Genomic DNA, 22,119 nt, shown 5'->3' on the forward strand with positions numbered 1-22,119 from the left:
CAGCCATGGGACAGATGTGCGGGGCTCGGCACAGCTGTGCAGAGATTGCCACTGTCTGGCAGGTGCGCCACGCCCGACCGCGGCGCGTACCTCCCCGTGCACACACACACTCGCCACTCAGCGAACACGTGCGTGAACACCCGGCACGACCGCGCTCCCGCAGCCCGCTCCCGTGGCGGCGCGGCCGACGGAAAGGTGTGTTCCAGAGATGGGCGTGGCCACCGGGGCGGGCGTGGCCAATGGGAAGGCGTGGATAACGTGAAGGCGTGGTCGAGGGAAGGCGTGGCCGTATCCGCCCCGCCGCGCGTCCCGCGCCACCGGAGCTGGGCGCGATGGGCCCGGGCTGGCGGGCGGTCTCGACAGCGCTGGTGGGCGGCAGCGTGGTCGTGTTTGTGGGGTTGCGGCGGGTGGCACTAGCCCTGCCCCGGCCCGCAGCCGTGCGGAGCCGCCCCAGCCGCGACTGGCGCTGGCTGAACCTCCTCGTCTCTTTCGCACACTCTCTGCTGGCCGGGCTATGGGCCCTCTTCAGGTATTGGGCACCGGTAGTGGGTAAGGGCGGGCGGCCACGCTGCACACCCTGCCAACGGGGGGCCAGGACTCAGGGCACTTGTGGGAGCCCGACCTCCAGGGAAGGACGCCATGGGTGGGGTGTTTGGGGTCCCCCCCCTCCCAGCACCCAGGCAGACCCCCTTCTCTCTCCCCAGCCTCTGGCACTCCCCGGAGCTGCTCTCCGACATACAGGATGGCTACAGCGTCTCAGGGCACTTGCTGGTCTGTTTCTCCTCAGGTAAGGTGCCCCACAGGACAATGGCTATAGTCACCCTGCCAGGCTCTGCCCATTCCCTCTTCAGCCTTGCCTGGCCTGCTGGCCAGACTAAGCCTCAAAGGGCTCCTGCCTTAATCATTAGTATGAAGCCCACAGGCTGCCAGCACCCAGGACCCAGCCATCTCCTCATGCTATGCCAGGACTGAGCTATTCCTGATACCTGGCACATGGTCACACCACCTTCTCCCTCCTTACTGCTCCCCCTTGCCACAGCAGGCAAGGGTGCACAAACGAGACCCTCTCAATGCTCTCCTTCAACCCACAGGCTATTTCATTCACGACAGCCTTGACATCATCTTCAACCATCAGTCCCGCTCATCTTGGGAATACCTAGTGCACCATGCCATGGTGAGTATGGCCCCAGGGAGGAGAAGGGTCAGCATGGGGGGGTACCATGCACCCTGAGGCTCAGCCTATGCAAGTTTCATGCAAGCTGAAGCCCTGCCCTCCACCTCACCCCAGCTTCCAGGTAGGCTGTGCATCAGCAACACAAGGGTGCCTGGTGGGGCAGGATGCCTGCCAGCATCGGCTCCAAGTAACAGGAGCCAGATGGGCTTCCGTGCTGGTAGGGACCAGCCTCCAGCTCTTCCCAACTGCCCAGTGCAGGGAGGTGTAACTGAAGGGAACTGGCTCTCCAGACTGTTTTTTTCATGGGCCAGGTGCCTGGGAGGCAGCTGGGATCTCTGGGTGGGGAGGAGCAGCACCAGGCATGTCAAACCTTGGTGGGGAAGGACTTGCCTCCCTCAGAGTGAGGAGAGCTGACCCTACTGTGTGTCCCACACCACTTCCAGGCCCTCTCTGCCTTCATCTCACTCATCATCACGGGCCGTTTCCTGGTGGCTGCAATGCTGCTGCTGCTAGTGGAGGTGAGCAACATCTTCCTCACCATCCGCATGCTGATGAAGATGAGCAATGTGCCTTCCCCAGCGCTCTATGAGGCTAACAAGTACATCAACCTGGTGCTGTACTTTGCCTTCCGCCTGGCCCCTCAGGCTTACCTCACCTGGTACTTCCTCCGCTACGTGGAGGTGCAGGGCCAGGGTGCCTTCCTCACTGCCAACCTGCTGCTGCTTGATGCCATGATCCTCATGTACTTCTCCCGCCTCCTCCGCTCCGATTTTTTCCCATCCCTGCAGAAAGGCTCTGCAAGGAGAGATGTGGATGGTGAAAAGTTTCTGATAGACTGAGCATGCCAAGGGGGACCCACCCTCTTGGTTCCTGAAGGTCTTGGCCTCTCCAAACCTGCTCTAATGTGCCTTAGGGCTCGCTCCCTGGCCCCAGGCTCTGCCTTCACCGACTCCGCTGCCTAAAAGCGCTTCCATGCTGGACCAGCCTGACAACCTCTCTGAGCCACGGGGATGCCACCAAAACCAGGGACACAGCCGATGGACAAGCAGCCCAAGCCAGCTTCCATGCAGGCAGCTGGAGTGCTAAGGGTGGCTGTATTTCAGTAGCTGATGGCTTGAGGGGGTTGTGAGGGAAGGGACGAGTCCCTCCCATGGTGATGTTGGGTGTTACGTGCATTAAAATCGGTCTGTTACTGCTGCTGCAGCATGCCTGAGCTGGGTTTTCTGTGGGGCAAAGAAAGGGTAGGGGGAGGACTGGGGGGACAGAGCCATGGGAAAGCCTGTACCCCTGTTCCCAGTGGAGGGTAGGCGGTCCTCGGGAGAGCAAGGGCACATTTCTTCTACTCAGTTCTAGAAACCCTCCAGGGATGCACTCAAGCTTGCTGTGTCCTACCAGCCCAGCTGCACTGCATTAAACCTTAAATCACATGACCCCATCCCTCACAGGTTCCCTCTCCTCCTCTGCTCTTCAAAGACCTAGTGCTCTGCAGAGATCAGGGGAAGAGAGCCAGGAGAGGTACCAACTCCCTGACCTGCCTGTCTCCAGCCTGGCGGCAATGAGCCTGGCTGGGCTGCATGACTCACCCAGTAGCCATGTGAAGTGGAGCTGGCATGGGAAAGCCCTGTGAGGCCACGGGCTCTTCCTGGAAGATTGCTGCATATTCACATCCCCCCGGAGTAGTGCTCACCGGCACGGCACAGCTCCAGCCTCCTGCAAGCGTACTGGACCCTCTCCTGCAGCGGCAACACCAGGCTGTGACCAGTAAGCCCCCGTAGAGTGGCAGGAGGAGAGGGGCTTCAGCTCCCTGGGGCAGCAGGGCTAGAACCTGCCCAGCCGGTCCTGTGGAGCACTAGAGCATCAGGAAAGCAAATCCTGCTGACGTGACAGCTCCGGGATCACACCAGACCGGCATAAAGCAGCGGGGCTTAGAGAGACTCCTGCCCACCCCCTGCTCCAGGGCAGGATCTCTGTCCTACCAATCCCACCACCAGCCCAGCTCAAGCTCCTTCTGAAGAGCTGGGGAACACTCTACAGGGCGAGGATTCTGCTGGGGATCCACGGTGTGCACCAAGACCACAGTGTCAGCCAGAGCAGAGGTATGATAATCAGAATACTGTGTGAAGACAGTCCTAACACCAACTTCAAATCCACCACTTTGCCCCTTCCTCACCCAAAGCCAAGCTCAGCAGCACATCCCAGGAGCATGCATCTTCCTGGCTGCAGCTTAAGCCCTGTGACCTCTGTGCATCGATTTAATCGGTAAACACCTCACAAAATCAAGTCCAAATCTTAGTTTCTCCTCACCCTGACCATTGCACCTTTGTCCTCGTCTCTCTCTGTCCCAGCTGGTCACCAGTTCAGGGGAATCAACCCATGCTCTCACCAGCCTTCCAGCAGCATGGGTCAGGCAAGACAAAGCGTCCCAAAGCTGGGCACCTGGCTTCCCACTGCTGCCCTCCTCTGGTCAGAGCAACTCCCAGCAGCACAGCACTGGGGCAGCTGTGGGTCAGGCTGGCTGCCAGCTCAGAGCAAGAGGAAAGTGCAGGGAAGCGAAGCGCCGACAGCCACCGAGTGAAGTTGAGGTGAGGTCACGGTAGACTGCAAGTCATGCTGATGTGAAATCCCTCCACGCTGCGGCACAAACCTGCTCCTCACCGCGTTGGCAATACCAGCTCTGCCACCAGAGGGGCACTTCTCTCCCAACGTATTTCTTGTGGTGACTCCTGCTATGGAGCCGAGGCAAAGCCCTGAAGCCCCTGCTGCTGATGATCTCCTTCCCCAGACCCTAGGATCAACCCCACAGAACAGCAAAACATCAAGGCTGACTCTAAGGAGGAAGGGGCTGTCCTAGGTCTCATCTCACCATATCTCCATCAGCAGGGCTGTGTTATAGGGCTGCCTGTTGTTCACGTCTTACCTGACCCAATACAGCCTGCCCGAAGCTGTGGGGACCAGGTGAAGCCTCAGGCTCATGGGCCACAGCCCAGTACATATCCTCGCTCAGAGGTCCCAAGAGCAGCAGCACTTGACACCTCTCCCCTCTTCCATCCACCACCATCCTCCACACGTGTACAAACCAGCATCTGGCAAGAGGTTTGAAGGAACTCGGTGTCCTGCTGCCCAAGAGCTCACTTACCCCAATCAATATTTGGTCAGGGCTTCTATCATCTAACTACATTCTTAAAAGCAAGTACTCCTGAAATGAAGGACCTGTACTTCACCTCTCACCCAGCACTCCACACTCCAAGACCTTAGCAAAAACAACTAATTTCAGCGACAAATTTAAGGAAGCATGAGACTGCTGAGGCAGCTACTTTGGGAGCAGCCTTGATGAGGTCAGTGAACCCTGTGAGGCTACAGGCAATGCAACAGGGAAAAGCAGGCTGCGATTCACCCACTACAGCATGGGGAAAAGGGACCACACCAGAAATAAAACCACACAGGAAGCTTGAGGGTTTCACCAAGTGACACTTGCAGCCTAAACAAAGAGCTGACGCATTCAGAAAATTGTGTGATGTCCCACTTGTGCCAGATCTGAACCATGAACACACTTCTGTGCACTCACCAGCATGCAGTACACCCCACAAGAAGTTGTGTAGGACACCAAGAACACTGACCATAAACAAAAATACAGTAGGATGTCAATGGCCTCAGATACATAGAGAGACACTTGAGACTGGGAGACTGTCATCTCCTGCCTACTGACAGCAGAGAGGTCAGTGACTCAGGAAACTCCATCAGTGGGACAGCACTGTCCTTTGTGCAGTCACCTGAAAAAGCTGTCAACTTTGCCCATCCAGAGCTGGGGAGGAAGGGAGAGGGCCCAGTTCACTGAAAGGAAGCCCCCAGAGGCTGCTAAGTGCTCTCTTTCACATGAGCTATGCTGTCACAAAACACAAGAGCCCCTCAGTGGTGTCACAGGGTTTATTATCCTGTCTGTACAGTCCTCGGTAAATGCAGTTTAGATGATTCCAATCTGTAAAGAAGCAAAGCATGTTAAAGCAAAATGTTATACAGCAGCAGAGCCTCCACCAGAGACACTGCTGCCACCTCCCTGCAGCTCCTGTTCTTCAAGGATAGCCTTTTTCCTCCCAGACCAGTCCAAGTGTCTCACACAACTGTGTTATACATTTATTACAGCAAGCCTTGGGCTAAACCACATTCCTCTGTCATCTGTACCATGACTGCCTCCACCACCTCAAGGCAACACAGCCTGGTAGATACTCCTCCTCCTTCACCCAGGCTGACAGCAAAGAGATGCCCATTATCATTTGCCCTGTTCCAATCAGCTGTCAACAGCACTGGCCAAGAACCTTGCTGCAACAAACACTGTTTCCCTCCAGAAACTGCAGATCAGTTTCTGCTTCCTCCCAGCTAATATTCCGGAGTTCTTGTAGTGCTGTGGAGTGAGCCCCTCCCTGGAGAAGCTGAAGAACAGCAGCAATTCTCTCTTTTTCCAGCTAACCTTGGGATTTTCAAAGTGGAACTGTTTGCTAGACAATGTGATCTTGCTTCCAAACATTCAGATCCCATCTAACTACAGGGACACCCCACAGGTGTAGCACAAGTACCTCACATGTACACCAGGGCAAATAACCAGGCACATCAGATATAAGATGACAGAAGCTGCCAAGTTCCAAAGATTTCTCACCTTGTTGGCTACATCCAGTGCATCATAATCTGGAGCCAGTCGGACATAAGCCTTCTTCTCCCCATCAGGCCTAGAGAGGAACAGGAGGTGTCAGTACAGAGGCACACAACTCCTCTCACCTGTCCCATTGTCTCACTACACCCACGTGCATCAGTGGTTCCTTTGGAAACATCACTTTGGTCAGTGATAAAAAAAGTTTACATCATTTGCACAAGACTCCCCGAGTGTTAAGACAGCTCCTTGATGAGGTGACCCTCTGGTCTGCCAATGTTTCCTACTTCCATTAAGATGGGCACTTCTCAGAACTCTAACACTGGAAACACTACAGAGCTTAATCCCACACCTGAGAGAGCTCAACTGCTGAAACTCATATCTGTTCTCCCCTTCTACTAAAAGCTACTCTAGGCTCTTGAAGCATCTCACTCCCACCAGTAATTTATTTGCTCCCTACTCTCACCTAATCAATGTGTTGACCTTGGCCACATCGATATCATAGAGCTTCTTCACAGCCTGTTTGATCTGGTGCTTGTTTGCCTTGACATCGACGATGAAAACCAGAGTATTATTATCCTCAATCTTCTTCATTGCAGACTCTGTGGTCAGAGGGAACTTGATAATGGCATAATGGTCCAGCCTACAGGAAAGAGATCCTGTGGTTAACAGAAAGCTGGCACACAACCCCTCTGCACTTCAGGGGCTTCCTTTGGGGTGCATCAGTTACCAAAAAAGTTCTAATCACAACCTCTCAGGCTTTGGTCGCTTGAAATCATCACTTGCACTCCAAGTAACATCCCCCGGCGCTCTGACACCAAGGTGTAGGCTCACCCCTCAAGACAGCACACTAGCAGCTAGCACCCAGGGACCTGTACCTGTGCACAGGTCCCCACACCAACCCACGCAAGGGCCTGCTCCCAGTCTGCAAGCCCTGTGGCAGGGCAGATCCCAACACCCCGCACGTACTTGTTTCTCCGTGGCGCACTCTTCCGGGGGTACTTGGGCTGTCGCCGCAGCCGCAGGGTCTTGGGTCTGCGGAAGGTGGGTGATGTGCGGATCTTTTTCTTCTTGTGACTGTGGACCCCCTTGAGGACGGCTTTCTTGGCCTTCAGCGCTTTAGCCTTCGCCTCTGTCTTCGGAGGCACAGCTACAACGGTAACTCGGTCAACACAACCAGATCTGCAGACCAGCACCTGCTCCCCTGCCTGCTCTAACGGGTCCCGGTTCCTCCCCTTAAGCAGCTCGATGAACGGGACCTTTCCAAGCGGTCCCTGCTCGCTCATCCAGCCAAGACTAATCCCAAAACACCAAACAGGGTAAAAATTTCACGTTCCCCCCTCAAAAAACCACAAGCCTCACACCTCGCCACAGGACAAGAACATTAACTCCTTCCGCAGCTCCTTCACAAGCCACCGCGACCGACGCTCACTCTCCCTTAAGACACAATCGGTCCCGCCGGTGGAGGCCTCTCCTGCCACCTCCACGTGCCCGCGGGCCAGCCCCGAGCTTCACCTCTCCCTCATCCCCTAATCTCGCTCAGATGGGCCCCTCCGCACACACCCGCACTGCGGGCCATGCCCCAGCACGGTCTCCCCGCACCCCGCCGTCCCCGCCGCCTCCAGCCCTCACCCTCCTTCTTCGCCTTGGGCGCCATCTTGGCCGGGCGGCAGCCGAAAGGGGCCGCCCGCGCCGCGCCGCACGGGCTTATAGTTCCAAATCTCGCGATAGTTCCGCAGAGCGACCGATCCCATGAGACCGCCCCCTTAGCTGCCAATTCTCACGATGCCGCGGAGCATGCCGGGAGTAGTAGTACATCCACCCTGTCCCCCCGCGCATGCGCTGTGTCTCCCCGCGAGGCTGATGGGAGTTGTAGTCCCGATCCCGCCCTGCCCTCGCCGCCCGGGAGGCTGCGGCCGGGACGACCCCTGTATAGGGGACATTACTGGGGTCCTGTGGTGCGGGTAGCACCGCAGCGACTCAGACCCGGAGAAACCAAGCGATCTGATCCCTCCCTCGGGGCGGAGCCAGCACGCCGGTTCCTCCCGGGCTGGGCGTGCAGCGCCGAGCACCGCTACCGGAGCCGGGAGGGTCGCGGTAACGGAGACACCTACGGCGGAGGGGACCGGGACCGGGCGAAGAGGGATTGACCGTGGGCTGGGATGTGCGGGGGGATGTGCATGGGGGACATGCAATGTTGGAGGGACATGAGGGCAGGCACCGACGGGGATATAAGGACTGGCGGCGTGCGGGGATTGCTGTATAACTGCGATGCCACACTTGGGATGTGGGGAGAGATAGGACATGGGGACAGTGGTACCCCCTTGCGCTGAAACTGGGAATGGGACGTGGGGACAGCGGTACCCTGGTGTGCAGGGACGTGAGGATGGGACGTGGGAATGGTTGGGACATAAAGACAGCGGTACCTTGGGATGGCGCACTTGGGATGTGGGAATGGACGAGACAAGAGGATAGCCACGCACAGGGATGTAGCGATGGCCGGGACACAGGGACAGCTGAGGCATGGGGATAGCTGCACTCCAAGACGTGGGGACAGCATACTCGGGGATCTTAGGGTGGCTGGCACACAGGGACAGACAAACTTGGGGTTGTGGGAATAGGCAGGGCATGGAGACAACCATGTCCTGGGCATGTGGAGATGCAATTCGGATAAAGGAACAGCTCTGCCTGGGGACACGGGGGCAGCCATATTCTGGGGGTACCGTGCATGGGGAACAGGGGGTCTGCTGGGATGTGGGGCCATCACTGCTCCCTGCTCCCTCTCTTCCCAGGCCTCGTGGTGGCCCTTGACCCGTCCGTGTTCCCTGTGCCCACCCAGCCTGCCCCGGCGGCCCCACGGGACCATGAACATGCTGGCTCCAGTCCGCAGGGACAGGGTCATTTCCGACCTGCCACTGGTGAGCTGGAAGGAGGGACACCGGCTGGGGGTGGCGTCGCTGAGCTCCAGAGCCACACCGTTGTCCCCCTTTGTCCTCCCTCAGTGTTTTCGGAAGGAGGCCGCCCTGCACACCCGCCCCGCCTTCCACCCCACGGTTGCCAGCGCCTGCCAGGAGCAGCGGACGGGCACCGTGGGGTGAGTCCACGGTGATCTGGCTTTCCCTGCCCCGAGCCCCCATGGGTGATGGGGTGACATGGGAGTCACGGTCCCGCCAGGAGCAGCTGGGGGTCCCCAGCGTGAGTGCCTCGTGGCTGCTGACGCTGCCTGTATGCTGAGCCCTGCGTCACGGTGCAGGAATGCAGTGCGGGGGGGACGAGGGGGTCTGGGCTGGGGCTGGCTGTGAGGCGGGAGAGCAGAGCTGCAAGGCGCTGCTGAACATGGAGGGGCTGCGAGGTGACAACTCCCTACCCCATGAACTCTTCCACCCCGAGGCTGGCTGAGTGGGAGGCAGGCGAGGACCTCCCCCCACCGCGCTGAGCAACTGTGCCTCTGCTTGCCCTGCAGGTTCAAGATCTCCAAGATCATCGTGGTGGGGGACCTCTCGGTGGGGAAGACCTGCCTGATCAACCGGTAATTGAACCCCTTCCTCGAGAGTCTGTGTAGGAGGAAGCAGCAGAAGAAATACTCCCACCCCACCCCCACTAAGGGCAGCAGCAACTTTGGCTGAGCCCATCTCCTGTTGAATGCTGGTGCTGGGTACCCCTCAGGGTGAGGGGCACTGAATCCCCAGAGGTGGAGTGTAGGGGGGCCTGGGGCTGCTGACACCCATTTCCACTCCCCAGCTTTTGCAAAGACACCTTCGACAAGAACTACAAGGCAACCATTGGGGTGGATTTTGAGATGGAGCGCTTCGAGGTGCTGGGGGTGCCCTTCAGCCTCCAGCTGTGAGTAGGTGCCAGCCCCCTCCCCAGGCTCCCCTGCGCCCCCCCCCTCACCTCCTGCACCCTCCACCTCCAGGTGGGACACAGCTGGCCAGGAGCGCTTCAAGTGCATCGCCTCCACCTACTACCGGGGAGCACAAGGTGAGGTCCTGACTGCCTCCTGCCACACCGTGCCTGTCCCCGTCTCATGCGTCTTTCTCTCCCCAGCTATTGTCATCGTCTTTGATGTCAACGATGTGACATCTCTGGAGCACACACGGTAGGTGATGTATGGCCAAGGGGCCCAGACTGAACTGGAGGTGAGCAGAGAGGGCAGTAGGTCTGGATGGAGGGTTAAGACCTGGGAAAGAGAGTGAGGGGCTGCTGGCCACCAGCTGGTATCATTTGCCCCTGTAGGCAGTGGCTGGCTGATGCCCTAAAGGAGAACGACCCATCCAACGTGATCCTATTCTTGGTGGGGTCCAAGAAGGACCTGAGTGTGAGTGTGTCCCCCTTTCTGTGACCTTCCTGCACCCTGGCTCAGCAGAGCCATCCCTGTCACCTACCAACCCCCACCCCCGGCTTGGTTGCAGACGCCGGCACAATACAGCCTGATAGAGAAAGATGCTCTGAAGGTGGCCCAGGAGATGCAGGCAGAGTACTGGGCTGTCTCCTCACTCACTGGTGAGTCCCTAGCGGGGGAGGATGCAAACGTCAGTATCTGGGCTGGTGATGGGACACTCAGGGAGTCTTATCCTGCGGGGCAGGGGAGAACGTGCGGGATTTCTTTTTCCGTGTGGCGGCGCTGACCTTCGAGAGCAGTGTGCTGGCCGAGCTGGAGCGCAGCAGCACTCGCAAGATCGGCGACACCGTGCGTGAGTACCTTCGGCTGGCCCCGCGATGGGTGCCCGTCTCTCACACTCCACCCACCCTCCCTCCCTCTGCCTCTGCAGGGATCAGCAGCAACGAGAGCGACCTGTACCTGTCGGCACCCCGCAAGAAACCTAAGTGCTGTCAGTGAGGGGGGCAGCCCCTGGCCCACCCCCATGCTCACACCTCTGGACCAAAGAGGAGCGGCCCGGGCCGGCCCCGAGGAGCCGTCCCTGCTGTCCCCCAGCCCTCCCGGCCTCTCACCTGCCCAGAGACCCATGGCTGGGGTAGGCAGGAGCGCCCATGCTGCTCCCTTAGCTATGCAAACCCAGGTACTGCTCACAGGGGGTGATGCCCCCAGGCTCCCATTTGTCTTAATAAAACCTTTTTTTTAATGCTTTTTAAGAAATGTGTGAGGCTGGGGACTGGGACTGAGGCTGGCTGCAGCTCCCTCTGCCCCTGGGCTCCACCTCCCTGCTTGTGGGCAGGTGGGAGGATGCAGCCAGGGGAGGATGGCTGCTTTCATCTTGGGTATGGTGGAAGCCAATCCAGGAGGTCCATGTCCCAGACATCCCTGCCGTGAAGAGCCAGCAGTCCTGTGCCATGTGGAGGGGAGGTAGGGAACATGTGAGATGTCAGTGCCCCCATCAGTCCCAGCCAAGCTGGTGGCGGTTGAAGTGGGACTGCAGGTGTGGGGGGACACAGTGGGCACACTTGTAGTGCTCCTGGATCCACCGCCCACCCTCACTGTCCTCAATGCAGATGGCAGCGACACCTGTAGGGACACAAGGAAGGCTCAGCTCTGGGCACCGCAGGGTTTGGGGGCAGGGGTCCTGCTGCACTCCTGGGATGCCCTCGTGTCCCACCTCCTACCTGCCACAACTCCCCCAAGCTGCTCCACCAGCTGGATGGCTGCTCGCATGGTGCCCCCCGTTTCAACCCACTGGTCCACGAGGAGGATGCGCAGACCTGGCAGGGGACAGAGGCTGTGTCTTAGTGCCTGGTGCCCATTCCAAAAGCCCCCCTCAAAAAGGGGGCACCCTACTAGCTCACCTGGTGAGATGGTGTCAGTGCGGACCTCCATCACCTTCTCTCGACCAGAGTAGTCAGTGTAAGGCTGTGTCCGTGTCTGCACGCAGAGGTGCCCAGCTTTGCGGATGGCCAGGAAGCCTTTCTGTAGTCTGGCAGCGGCAGCAGCACCTGGGGGTGGGCATGACACTGTCAGGCCCCGCAGAGACAAGGGATGAGGACCTCAGGCTCACCCGAGTCCCCACTCACCCAGGATGAAGCCCATGGCATCGATTCCTGCCACCATGTCAATGGGGTCTCCCTGGAATGGCTGCAGCAGGTCAGACAGGCAGTCCTGCAAGCCCTGGGGAGAAAACAGAGGTGCTGGGTGCCTGCAGCCCATCATGGGCACCTAAAGCCTGTGTGCTGGTGCCCATGGGCACAGCCAGGTGTCCCAACAGCCCCACAGAGATACAGCCCACCCTGGCACCCCCGTGGGTGCCATCAGCCTCCAGGCACTAGGTACTTGCGGGTGGCAGTAGAGCCGGGAGGGGTCCAGCCAAGCATATTTGGAACCCTTGACATTGGGGGCCATCAGTGCCAGGTACCAGCCTTTCTCTTGGGCAGTGGGGGTGTGGCACAGGTCCATGTGTGAAGACTGCAGGCACTGCGAGTATTGAGCATGCAGCAGAGGTGAGACTCCTCACCAACTGTCCCCACACGACTTCCCATGGCTTGATAGCCCCATCCTCCCCATCCACACCCACACGTGGGCACACTGGGGTCCCACCGCACCCGAGCTGGCTCCATACCTGGGTACTGGTGGCAAGGCTAAGCTGAGCAGGGTGGTCACGGGGAGCGTCACAGACAGCAACAGCTGAGCAGGAACAGTCCCTGCAACACTGGGTCCCCGCCAGTTCCCTTGTCAAGCTGGGCCCTGGGCTGGTGCCAGATGAGAGCTCTGCTCATGAGCCAGCTATGAGCCCCCAGTACACTGTATGTGGGTGCCACCAGCTCCCAGCTGCCTGCACTAGTGGTGCCAGTGTATGGTTGCAGGTGGCACAGCACCCGAGGCATCCCATCAGTGCAAGAGTCAGACAGTTCTGCAGGCTTGGGGGTCCTGGGCAGTGTAGACACTTTCAGAAGCCATACACATTCTCACTGGGATGCCTGGGCACTGTCCTGCCCCACTAGTGCTGCCTCCCTTGGCACCCAGCATGCCAGATCCGTGCCTGGATTGTCAATGGGCTCCATGGCAGAGAAGCCAGCCAAGGTGGCCAGCCCTGGCAGCCGTACTGGGAGCTGCTGGGCGCCTGTGGGCTGCCATCTCTGGCTGGGTACAGGGCATTGGGGCTGCTCCTGTGACAGTCACCATGGGGCATTAGTAGGACAAAGACATGGGGCTGCAGGGAGCATCTGTGGCACAGGACAGGAGGCCACCCAGCACTCGTGGGATAGGGATGTGTAGATCCAGGAAGCATCCACGGGAGAGGCAAGGGGCTGTGAGGAGCACCTGTGGGATGGGATACTGGGAGCATCCTTCTCCCGTCGGGGGGCTGCTCTGGGACCGGGGGCCATGCAGGGGTCGGTGCGTCACGGGGCGGGCGCGTTGTGGCCGGCACGTTACCGGCCCCTGCATATCACCCCACCGGCTGCCACAGCAACGGAGCCCGGCCCCACCGGGAGGGGTAACCCCTTCCCCGCAGGCTGCGGGGCCCAGGAGCCGCGGCTCTGGGAAACAGCTCCCGCATCTCGACTCTCCAGGACCCTCCGCACGGTGCTGTGCCGTGCGTCTGTGCCGTACCGGTCCGTGCCAAGCCGTCCCGCGTGGGCGGGCTGCGCGGGGCTATAAGGCGGCCCGACGACGGGGAGCAGTGCAGTGCCATGTGTGCCCCGGGGCTGCGCTGCCGCCTCCTCCTTCTCGTCCTCCTCTTCCTCCTTCGATTTGCAGCTACTATCAGAGCGGCCCCCAGTACCGGAGCGGCCCAGCTAGAACGGCCCCGCACTCGCCGTGGGCTCACCTACCCCGGGACGCTGTGGTGCGGTGCGGGCAGCAACGCGGATGCCTATGAGCAGCTGGGTAAGGATGACAAGGTGACTGTAATCTATCCTCCCCATCCCATCCCCAGCTGGGTGCTGCTCCACTCCAGCTCAGACCCAGTCCCTATCTCAGTGCTGGTTCGCTGCAGTTCCCACGCCCATGTTAATTCAGTCCCTGTTGGTCTCAATACAGATCCCACCCCAGTGCTGATCCAGTTCCAGTTCACCTTTATCTAGTCCCCATCAAAGGGCTGTTCCATCCTAATCCCCACATTATTGCTGCTCTAGTCCTGTCCCCAACCTAATCTATGGTTCATCATCTTCCTATTTTGGTGCTGGTCCATCCCACTGTTGGTCCAATCTGGTCCACTTCCTATCCTGATTCCAATCTGGTCCCTCTTTTGATTCTGGTCCTCTTCCAGCCTGCATCCTAATCCTAGCCTAGTCCCAGTTCATCCCTATTGTGGTGCTGGTGTAGCCTTGTGCCTGTTCCAGTCTACTCCCAGCCCCTACCCACCTCAGCCTCATCCTAGTCCTGTTCCAGTCTAATCTAATTCTGATCCCAGTCCTAGCACAGTGCAGTCCCACCCAGCCCTGATCCCATCCCCATCCAGCCCCAACCCATGCATGCAGCTCCCCCCAGCCCTGCCTGCACCCTATGCCTTCCCTGCAGGGGAACACCGGGACACGGATCGGTGCTGCCGGGACCACGATCACTGCCAACATGTCATCCACCCCTTCACTGCCCGCTACGGGTACCGCAACCTGCGCTGGCACACCATCAGCCACTGCGACTGCGACCGCAGGTAAGTGACCCTGTGCCCAGCCATGCTCCCGCAGCATCCTCCCACCCCAGGGGGGTCCCAGTCCCTCTGGCGGCACTCCCTCAGCCCCACTGATTCCAGCTCTGTCTCTCGGCAGATTGAAGGAGTGCCTACGGCAGGTAAACGACACAGCCTCGCGGGTGGTGGGCCAGGCCTTCTTCAACGTCATCCAGGTGCCCTGCTTTGAGTTCACTTACAAGGAGGAGTGTGTGGAGCCCTACCTCTATGTCTGGTGAGTGCCCCTCCATGCTGTGGGAACTGGCCTCTGCCTTGGCTCCCTTGGGGCTTGCCCTGCATTATGCCTTCTCGCTCTCTGCAGGTGCAAGAGGTACAACACGGTGGCTGTTGCGGTGCCCAGGGAGCCACTGCTGTACGAGTATGGTGGGGAGCTGATTGATCGGGCAGCGAGACCTGAGAAGGTCCCTCCAAGCCCCCCACAGAGCAGTGGAGGTGGAGGAGCCACCTCAGTGGAGCATCAGCCACCTACCCACCCACTATCCAGTCCCAAGGCAGCCAAGGAAGAGAAGAAGGGGAAGAAGAAAGACAAGAAAAAGAAGGGGAAGAAGAAAGACAAGAAAAAGAAGAGGAAAGGTCTGAAAAAGGAAAATCCTTCAAAAAACACAGAGCCAAACAGGCCTGCAGCTGCTGCCCTCACTGGGCAGGACCCACAGGCCCCACTACTGGACTTGGGGGAAGTGGTCAGTGCCATCGTAAGCCATTCTCCAGAGCAGGAGGGCTTGGAGCCAGCACTCACCCCTGCATCCCCAGTCCCTACCCTCAGCGGGAAGAGAAAGGAGAGAAACAGAAAGAAGAGGCTGAAAAGCAAAGCTGAGGCAGAGCCTGCACGAGAGCCATGGCCCTGATTCCCCGTGCACAGGTCACGGCTGTGTAATAAAGTTGGCTGCTGGAGCAGACTGTGTGGCCTTAGCCCCGCGTCTCTGGAGAGAAAGGGTTGCTCTGGGGTCAGTTTCCAGGGGAAATCCCAGAGTTGATCCCACTTCTGGAGCTGTGGGAGGATAAGTACTTAGAGCCAAGTGGGTATTGAGTGGGTTGGATCTGTTCCACACTGCTCCCACCAGCCTGTAACTTTCTCCTGGGCACTGGGGACCACAAGCTGCTGCACTGGCTGGGGACACTGCTCCCATCCCAAACTCTTCATGGGGTAGTGCCCTGATTTTGGGTCCCCTGCCACAGAGGGCTGAGCTCCAGTATCCTAGGGAGTGCTCTTCTAGAGCACCCATTAATGAACTGCAGCATTCCAGCATCCTCCACTGCCTTTTCCCAGTGCTCCCACACCAGCACTGACTCCAGCTCCCAGCAGTGGCAGTCAGTAGAAGGGGCAGAGGCCACTGTTCCTCCCCGGAGGCTCCTCAAATGCTGTACAACAGCTATTCGGAATAGGACAATAGAAGCTTTTCCAGCCTTGGAATAAAGACAGATGTGTCCCAGGAGAGGCAGGGGCAGGGCAAGCTGCCCGAGGGTGACCACAGCCTTATTTATTCCCTTCAATGGCAATTGGGCTCCCATAGCAAAGAGTCTGAGTGCAGTGCTCAGAGACAGGGCATTGCCACCCAGTGCTGCAAAGCACTAGAGTAAGGAGCATGCCCTGGCCCAGTGTCCCCTCTCCTGCCTAGTGGGACCAGTAGAAAGACTTTTCCCACACCAGCATCTAATTCCAGAATGGAAAAAGCTTGAGCAATAAGAGCTGAGCACAGTTTTGTTATGACAGAGCCTCGGGAAGATCAGACAGCACAGAGGCTTGACGAAGAGAGCTGTAAACCCCTCTGTTCCCAGAGAAGCATGGGATGGAATCCCAAATCTTTGAAACATAAGAACCTGGGGGGTTCAACTAAGGCTGCTGGGAAGAATCACACTCTCTCGAGCAGCACTAAGGGGTGCAAAGTCCTTGTGGCCACCACCACAGCTCACAGCAGGAAGCACTGATGTGTGGCATGAGGGCATCTTCCCAAAAGTAGAACTTTTATTGATGGCAAAGGGAAAACTAAAACCAAAGAGAGCCAAATAGTTGCTGATAGTGCACAACTAGCCCCAGCCCACCCCTGTATGGGGCTGACACCTCTGGTAAGGAGCTGCTCCCAGTCAAATCGTGTCAGACGATTTCATCAAATAAAAAAATAGCCTAAAGTTAGTAAACTTGCACCCTGCCCAGGGAGGAGCAGGACCATGTCAGCCCCTCCAGTGCTGCAGCCATGTCGATCGAGCCAGGACCTGCATTTCTTTGTAGAAACAGCTTTGCTTTGTCTCCCGAGCTGCTGCCATTGTTCAGGAGCATTTACATGCGAAAAAGACTTTTGTTTCTTAAGATCCGCTGTTCTTGCTCATTTCCTAGTGAGAGGAGGCTGCCCAGGAGAGCTTGGAAGGAACAAAGACTCTGCTCCCATAGAAAACCCTCACTAACAAAGCAGGAGAGAGGGGAGTGAGTGAAGCAGAACTTGCCAGTTCAGAAACGCCTCCGAACGCTGGCAGTGAGCTGCAGCGAGCTGTTTCTAACACAATCAAAGTTATCTACATTATCTGTCCCCCTCCACGCTCCCAGCCCCTCCCAGAACCTCTCCAGGAGGTGCCCCGGATGTCAGTTTGATGTCTTTATACAGGACATTCAAACCAAAATATTAATATTTTAAACAGCTCAAGAGAAATCAGCTTCTCTCTGAAAGTTTCAGCACACAGAAGGCAACTCAAAGCAACAGACTGATTTTCACCACTGCTTCTACACAAATCCATGGCTAAGAGAGGGCAGGCAGAGCAGGGTGCAAGCAGAGAACCTCTCAACCAGCCTTCAGTAGAAACACTATTATTTATTCACCCCTCTCGGTTACAGCTGGGCAGGGTTAAGCAGGTACGGAGGAGCAGGCTGTGCACTCCTGGCTGCTTTGCCTTCTCCACTCACAGGAGCAGCTTCTGGAGCGTTTTAGCCCCAGCGTCTCTGTCCTGCGCTGAGGAAAGCTGCCGTGGCCTGGCGTTTTGCTTTGCAGTCTGGTTTAAAAAAAGAACAAACAAACGAAAAACCAAACAAAAATAATCAAAACTAAATAAATATTGTTCCAAAAGAAGCCAGAGGAGATAGCAAGCCTTTGGTATGACAGCTGCGTTTCTCTCCGGCAAGACCTTGAGCCCCAGAGCTGCTGTGCTAGACCCCTGTGAACACAGTTGGGGGTCGGCACAGATTCTGCAGAGCCTGTTACACATGAAACACGGAGCAAACGACCACAGAAGCTTTCTGAGAACTCTGGTTTGCTGGTCACAAGCCCTGTGACTTTGCTTTGTGTTCTCAGGACAAGCAGAGGCGAGAGTCAGGGTTTGGGAGTACCCGAACGAAACAGGCTCACTCCAGGCCGGTGGTCCGCACTTTCGGCTACGCTTGCTGCTGAGTCTTTGCAGTGAAAGCAGACTGCTGTGCGTGCACAGGGACAGACTCGTTTGGCCTCCTCATTGCTGTGATGAGCTTCCAAAATGTCGAATCGAGGCCTGGAATGCAGAGGCCACTGCAGCGTCCCTTCCTATGATATATTTTCATATATATAGCATATGTATTTAGACCAGCCCTGCCAAGTCTATCCATTTGCTCAGGTGCACGTCACCAGGAGTCATTTCCCATCATTTCACAAGGTATAAAACAGGAGTTTACGTGGCTAAGGGAAGTTGTTTTCAATTGTTCACTCTCCCTTCTCCCCTTCCTGAAGAAGAGAGCAGAGGCTGTGGGTCAGGCCCGGCAGGGCCTATCGATCCATCTCGTCCAGCAGCGGCGTGGCGTCCCCAGCCAGGGACATGGGCGTGCTCTCGATCATGGGGCTGGGGGACGGGCGAGGTGTCAGCCTCTGCTTCTGTTTCCTCCGCTCAGCCTCCTTCTCCTGCAGCCACTGCTCGGCCATCTTCCCCCAGTCGATGGCAGCGTGACTGTTGGTCCTGCAACAACAGGGGCAGAGGTTGAGACACACCGGCAGGAGAGCTTCCCTGCCCACCCTCTCTTCCTCCCCAAGGGTCCCATACAGGAAGGTGCAAGGTGATCCCACCAAGCTGCTTCCATAAGGACCAACCATACCAATCAAGAAGGCACAAAGACAGATATGTGCACCCAGAGCCACTCACTTTGGCTGCTGCCTCTGCCTGGAGCTGGATGATGGCTGTGACTGTGTCTGGGACTGGGTGGACTGGGGTGTGGTGTTGGCCTGGAGCTGGTACTGGGGCGTTGTCATCGGCTGGCTGGGGGTAGTGTAGGAGTAACTGGGGGTCATCAGAGGGGTGGCCACTGGTTGTTGTGCTGGAGTCGTGAAGACCTGCAGGGAGAAGATATTGTTAGGGCATAAAGTGCAAACCCCACTGGGCTGTGGGGCTGCAGAATGGCATGGCTCTGCACTGCCCTGATTGTCCAAGAGGCTGGAGCATGTCCTTGCTGCACATCCCCAGCCCTGCTGGAAACCCTCATCTGGGCAGGGAGAGGTTTGCATGGACTAGTGTAGGGGAACAGCAGAGTGCAGGGCAGAAGGAGCAACATCCTGCTGAGCACAGGATATCTGTCACTCTGAGAGCCCCTGATGGCCAAGCCAACCTGGGCCAGCACAGCCTGCCTTCCTTGTTTACCTCACGCAGGCTACAAGGGAGATAGTTAAGCCAAGCCAAGGTAAAGACTGCATGAGATGGGCACAGGAGACATCTGGGGCAAGCTAGCAGAAATGATGTTCTGCAGCTGCCAGGAAGAACACGAATTCTTGCCCTGTGGGCTGCAGAGAAGGTGCAACAGCTCCCAAGATGGCTTGCTTCCGTATCTCAGGATGCCTGGCTCACTGTTTGTCCAAGGGAGTGTTGAGTCTCTTTGCCTACTGGCATTTGCCCCCCTTTTCCTTCAGACTGCCTTGATGATTAACACATTGGGTTATTCACAGTCCCTGCCTATCCTCAGCTGTGCCAAACTCTGTGAAAGCCTCCCAGGGTGGTCTGAAAGAGGATCACTCCTCCCTGCAAGCCTTGTCTTGCAGCATCTCTTCACCAGGCTCTTGCCAAAGGCTGGGTGCATTTTTGTACTCAGGCACCTCAGTCCTGTAGCTGGCTTTAGCCTTGGTGTCAGCTGAGGAGGCGTCAGCATGGGCTGGGAGCAGAGGCGCACCAGCACACATGAGGAAAGGCTTCAGTGTGAGCCAAAACAGACCAATTCCATCTTTTTCCCGTGGGTGCTGGGCTGGGCTGAGGTGCTGCCTGCTGGTGCAGCTCAGAGATTAGCACACTGAGCTGGAAAGCTCTGCAAACTCAGCGCATACTTGCACAGCTAATCTCTCCCACTGGCAGCTCACATTGCCACTTTGGGGGCACAGTCAGAAGGCTGTCAGCCCTCACTGCTGGATCCTGCCCCTCCACCCTGACACATTCCTTGGGGAGGCAGATCAATATGCTCCTTGGTTCAACTCTCCCCAAATCAGGGCTCTACTACATGCTCATTTCCTCAGCCACAGCAGGCAAAAAGAAACCTGCTCCAAGAATCCAGCCAGGCTCTGTGGATCCATAGCACTGGATGATCCCAGGCAATAAGTAACCCCTTAGGCTCCCAGTGGAGCCCCATGGGATGCTTTCTATCAGCAAGGAGAAGCCATCTTAAGTGACACCTACGTGGTATGCGCTGCTGCCACCTCCACTGCCTCCATAACCGTACTGACTGGATGCCCACTGTGCAGGGGTGGCATTTGGGTTCTGCCCCTGGCCTGTCACAGCAGCGATGGCACTGAACATCTGGGAGGTCATGTTCTGTGGTAGAGAGTTCACTGCACGGGTCAGGTCTGCAAGAAAGACTCATCATATTAGACAAAGCCTGGAAAAGCAGCTCCCATCCCAGTTCCAAGCAGGAAAGGCCTGTACTGACCTGCCAGATTAATGTTAGCTGGAGTAGCATTAATGGAGGCTGGAGTCCTGGTCCGACTGCTACTGCTGGGGGTAATACCTGTGTAAAACACAAACCAGTGGTACTGACAAGATGCTGTTACCAGGGGATATGTGTGCAGGAGTGGGAGCCTAAGGCACAAGCCCAGACTTTGATGCACAGCCTGCTTGGCTGAAAGATTAACTCTCAGCAGGTCCGTGGAAGCCAAAGATTTGAGTGTTGCTTTCAAACTTCCCACATATATAGAAAAACCTAAGACACATTGCATGGACAAAGAACATGAAATTGTCCTTTAGTAACTGTGACTGTAAACAAGCAGTTGAGACACTCAAGTTTTAGGGTGCTCACCTGGAACAGGGTCCTGATAATGATCCTTAAACCATCGGAAGAGTCCATTCACAGTAGGGAAGACCTGGCCCCTGTAGCGGAACCCTTCTGGTGTCACTGTCACGTACTCTATCCTGTAAGGAGCAGTCAATGCAGGAGCATGAGATCAGAGGCTGCTTCACAGCCATATCTGTCACTGTACAGCACCCTCCCACTCACAGGACACAGCCAGAACAAGCATGGCCTACAAGCTCAGGTGATTGCCATAATGATAACGAACAGACAGACCTACCCAAGGTGCTTTGATGTTGTTTTCAAACAACTGCTCCAAAATTCTCAAGTCTTTCCATGCAAAATCTATCAGACACTGCCTACACTCACGTGACAACCCCTGTATAGGGGCAGTATTGCTTGTGGCAGCCAGATGGGTAGAAACACAGGAGTCTCTTGGGTGAGATTTACTCCCAGGTACAGGTCCTCTACTGTCAAGGAGGCCAAACTCTGTGCAAGGGGAGGCATGAGCTATGGGGATATTGGCAGAGATGGTGGAGAAACTGGCAGCAAGAAGCTGGGGTGTGGTACCTGCAGTACTCAACTGCATCTGCTGGGCTTGCCTCTCACCTTGGTTTGCCTCGAGGCTGATATCCCAAGAGGAATTTGCCAGGTAGATCTTTACAGGCACTGATAAAGTAGGGAATAAATGTTGGCTTCTCTTTCTTGGTCTTTATCAGCAGCTCTTCTAGCTTCTAATTAGAGAGACAACGAAAGAAGAGAAATGCTCAAGGAGAGCCTCATTTCCAGCAACACACAGAACCCAGAAATATCACTCTCTGTACTGTGGTCAGCCTTTTCCTCCAGGCCTGATGCCAGCAATCAAACCAGGATGACCAACTGCACCACTGCTGTGTAGGGGCGGTGTGCAAATGTCACCAGGTCACAGAAAGCCAATACTCTCCCTTCAGTGGTATTTGCTGGCAGAGCAACCCTCTGCTGCTCTGTCACACTGCTGCAGCAAACCACACTGCCATGTCCTAACTCCACTGCTCCCAGAGAGAAGCTCCTGAGACTGGAAACTGCCAAGGCCCAAGCAAGAAGAGGAAGATCAGTCCAACCGCAGCTCATGCCAGACTCACAGAGTTTAAGACCCACCCCAAGACAAAGAAATTTAGACTATGTTCCTTTATCTCCCATGAAAGCTACCACAGCATGGAAGAGGCTCACCTTCTTGTCTCCACCATTGCAGTCCTGATAGTATTTGTGATTCAACAGGTCTCTGGCAAAAGAAGCCATTGGCTGGACATAGCGAGCAACAATTTCATCCAGGTCTTCAAATTCCTTTCAATAAACACATTTAAAGAGGTGTTTAGAGTGCATGATGAGGAACTCTTATCCTAGCATACAGCTCTCAGTCAAACTTTCTGCACAGCAAGGCTGGAAGCTTTGAGGAAAAAAAAAAAGAAAGATTGCTGAGTATTGTCTATGAATCTGAAGAGCCACAATGAAAGTTACTCTCCAACAGCCTGAA

General features: G+C 56.7%; 6 protein-coding genes and 2 non-coding genes across 10 annotated transcripts in view; 3 read left to right on the forward strand and 5 right to left on the reverse strand.

Annotated features, from left to right (window-relative positions):
• Positions 1-280: 280 nt before the first annotated feature.
• Positions 281-2,377, forward strand: TLCD1 (TLC domain containing 1). The gene is made up of 4 exons (XM_064166147.1): positions 281-529; positions 705-787; positions 1,092-1,174; positions 1,618-2,377. Exons 1-4 carry the CDS (start codon positions 333-335, stop codon positions 2,011-2,013), a joined length of 759 nt encoding a protein of 252 aa, XP_064022217.1. The 5' UTR covers positions 281-332; the 3' UTR covers positions 2,014-2,377.
• Positions 2,378-5,084: 2,707 nt separating this feature from the next.
• Positions 5,085-7,556, reverse strand: RPL23A (ribosomal protein L23a). Its single transcript, XM_064166148.1, has 5 exons — positions 7,449-7,556; positions 6,786-6,966; positions 6,283-6,459; positions 5,826-5,895; positions 5,085-5,150 (listed from the first exon to the last, which is right to left on the reverse strand). Exons 1-5 carry the CDS (start codon positions 7,471-7,473, stop codon positions 5,136-5,138), a joined length of 468 nt encoding a protein of 155 aa, XP_064022218.1. The 5' UTR covers positions 7,474-7,556; the 3' UTR covers positions 5,085-5,135.
• On the reverse strand, positions 5,971-6,037 carry LOC135187789 (small nucleolar RNA SNORD42). The gene has a single exon (XR_010307450.1). It is a non-coding gene; the product is annotated as a small nucleolar RNA SNORD42 (small nucleolar RNA).
• LOC135187777 (small nucleolar RNA Z17) lies at positions 6,533-6,605 on the reverse strand. Its single transcript, XR_010307438.1, has one exon. It is a non-coding gene; the product is annotated as a small nucleolar RNA Z17 (small nucleolar RNA).
• A 171-nt stretch (positions 7,557-7,727) lies between the features above and the next one.
• Positions 7,728-10,914, forward strand: RAB34 (RAB34, member RAS oncogene family). 3 transcript variants are annotated; one of them, XM_064166268.1, is made up of 10 exons: positions 7,728-7,913; positions 8,609-8,734; positions 8,819-8,910; positions 9,280-9,345; positions 9,558-9,659; positions 9,733-9,915; positions 10,053-10,134; positions 10,229-10,319; positions 10,403-10,510; positions 10,589-10,914. In XM_064166268.1, the coding sequence occupies exons 2-10, from the start codon at positions 8,681-8,683 to the stop codon at positions 10,654-10,656; spliced, it is 846 nt and encodes a 281-aa protein (XP_064022338.1). In that variant the 5' UTR covers positions 7,728-7,913; positions 8,609-8,680; the 3' UTR covers positions 10,657-10,914. The 3 variants fall into 3 exon arrangements, with proteins under 3 accessions (XP_064022338.1, XP_064022337.1, XP_064022336.1); XM_064166267.1 differs by lacking the exon at positions 7,728-7,913 and having other exon boundaries at positions 7,988-8,734; positions 9,733-9,797; positions 9,864-9,915; XM_064166266.1 differs by lacking the exon at positions 7,728-7,913 and having other exon boundaries at positions 7,988-8,734.
• On the reverse strand, positions 10,874-12,418 carry LOC135187504 (adenine phosphoribosyltransferase-like). Its single transcript, XM_064166269.1, has 6 exons — positions 12,326-12,418; positions 12,040-12,180; positions 11,784-11,877; positions 11,559-11,705; positions 11,379-11,474; positions 10,874-11,280 (listed from the first exon to the last, which is right to left on the reverse strand). The coding sequence occupies exons 2-6, from the start codon at positions 12,160-12,162 to the stop codon at positions 11,153-11,155; spliced, it is 588 nt and encodes a 195-aa protein (XP_064022339.1). The 5' UTR covers positions 12,163-12,180; positions 12,326-12,418; the 3' UTR covers positions 10,874-11,152.
• Positions 12,419-13,179: 761 nt separating this feature from the next.
• PROCA1 (protein interacting with cyclin A1) lies at positions 13,180-15,291 on the forward strand. Its single transcript, XM_064166036.1, has 4 exons — positions 13,180-13,593; positions 14,227-14,359; positions 14,475-14,609; positions 14,697-15,291. The coding sequence occupies exons 1-4, from the start codon at positions 13,398-13,400 to the stop codon at positions 15,238-15,240; spliced, it is 1,008 nt and encodes a 335-aa protein (XP_064022106.1). The 5' UTR covers positions 13,180-13,397; the 3' UTR covers positions 15,241-15,291.
• A 1,885-nt stretch (positions 15,292-17,176) lies between these two features.
• Positions 17,177-22,119, reverse strand: part of SUPT6H (SPT6 homolog, histone chaperone and transcription elongation factor) — a 29,386-nt gene continuing 24,443 nt past the window's right edge. Inside the window, exons 31-37 of the mRNA XM_064165860.1 lie at positions 21,816-21,929; positions 21,216-21,340; positions 20,616-20,728; positions 20,250-20,327; positions 20,000-20,166; positions 18,488-18,675; positions 17,177-18,304 (exon numbers count right to left, since the gene is read on the reverse strand). Of these exons, the coding sequence (XP_064021930.1) occupies positions 18,118-18,304; positions 18,488-18,675; positions 20,000-20,166; positions 20,250-20,327; positions 20,616-20,728; positions 21,216-21,340; positions 21,816-21,929 (972 nt within the window). The 3' untranslated portion in view covers positions 17,177-18,117. The remainder of the gene's footprint in view (positions 18,305-18,487; positions 18,676-19,999; positions 20,167-20,249; positions 20,328-20,615; positions 20,729-21,215; positions 21,341-21,815; positions 21,930-22,119) is intronic.

The sequence above is a fragment of the Pogoniulus pusillus genome, chromosome 27 (genome assembly GCF_015220805.1).
Source record: "Pogoniulus pusillus isolate bPogPus1 chromosome 27, bPogPus1.pri, whole genome shotgun sequence".
NCBI classification, from domain to species: domain Eukaryota; kingdom Metazoa; phylum Chordata; class Aves; order Piciformes; family Lybiidae; genus Pogoniulus; species Pogoniulus pusillus.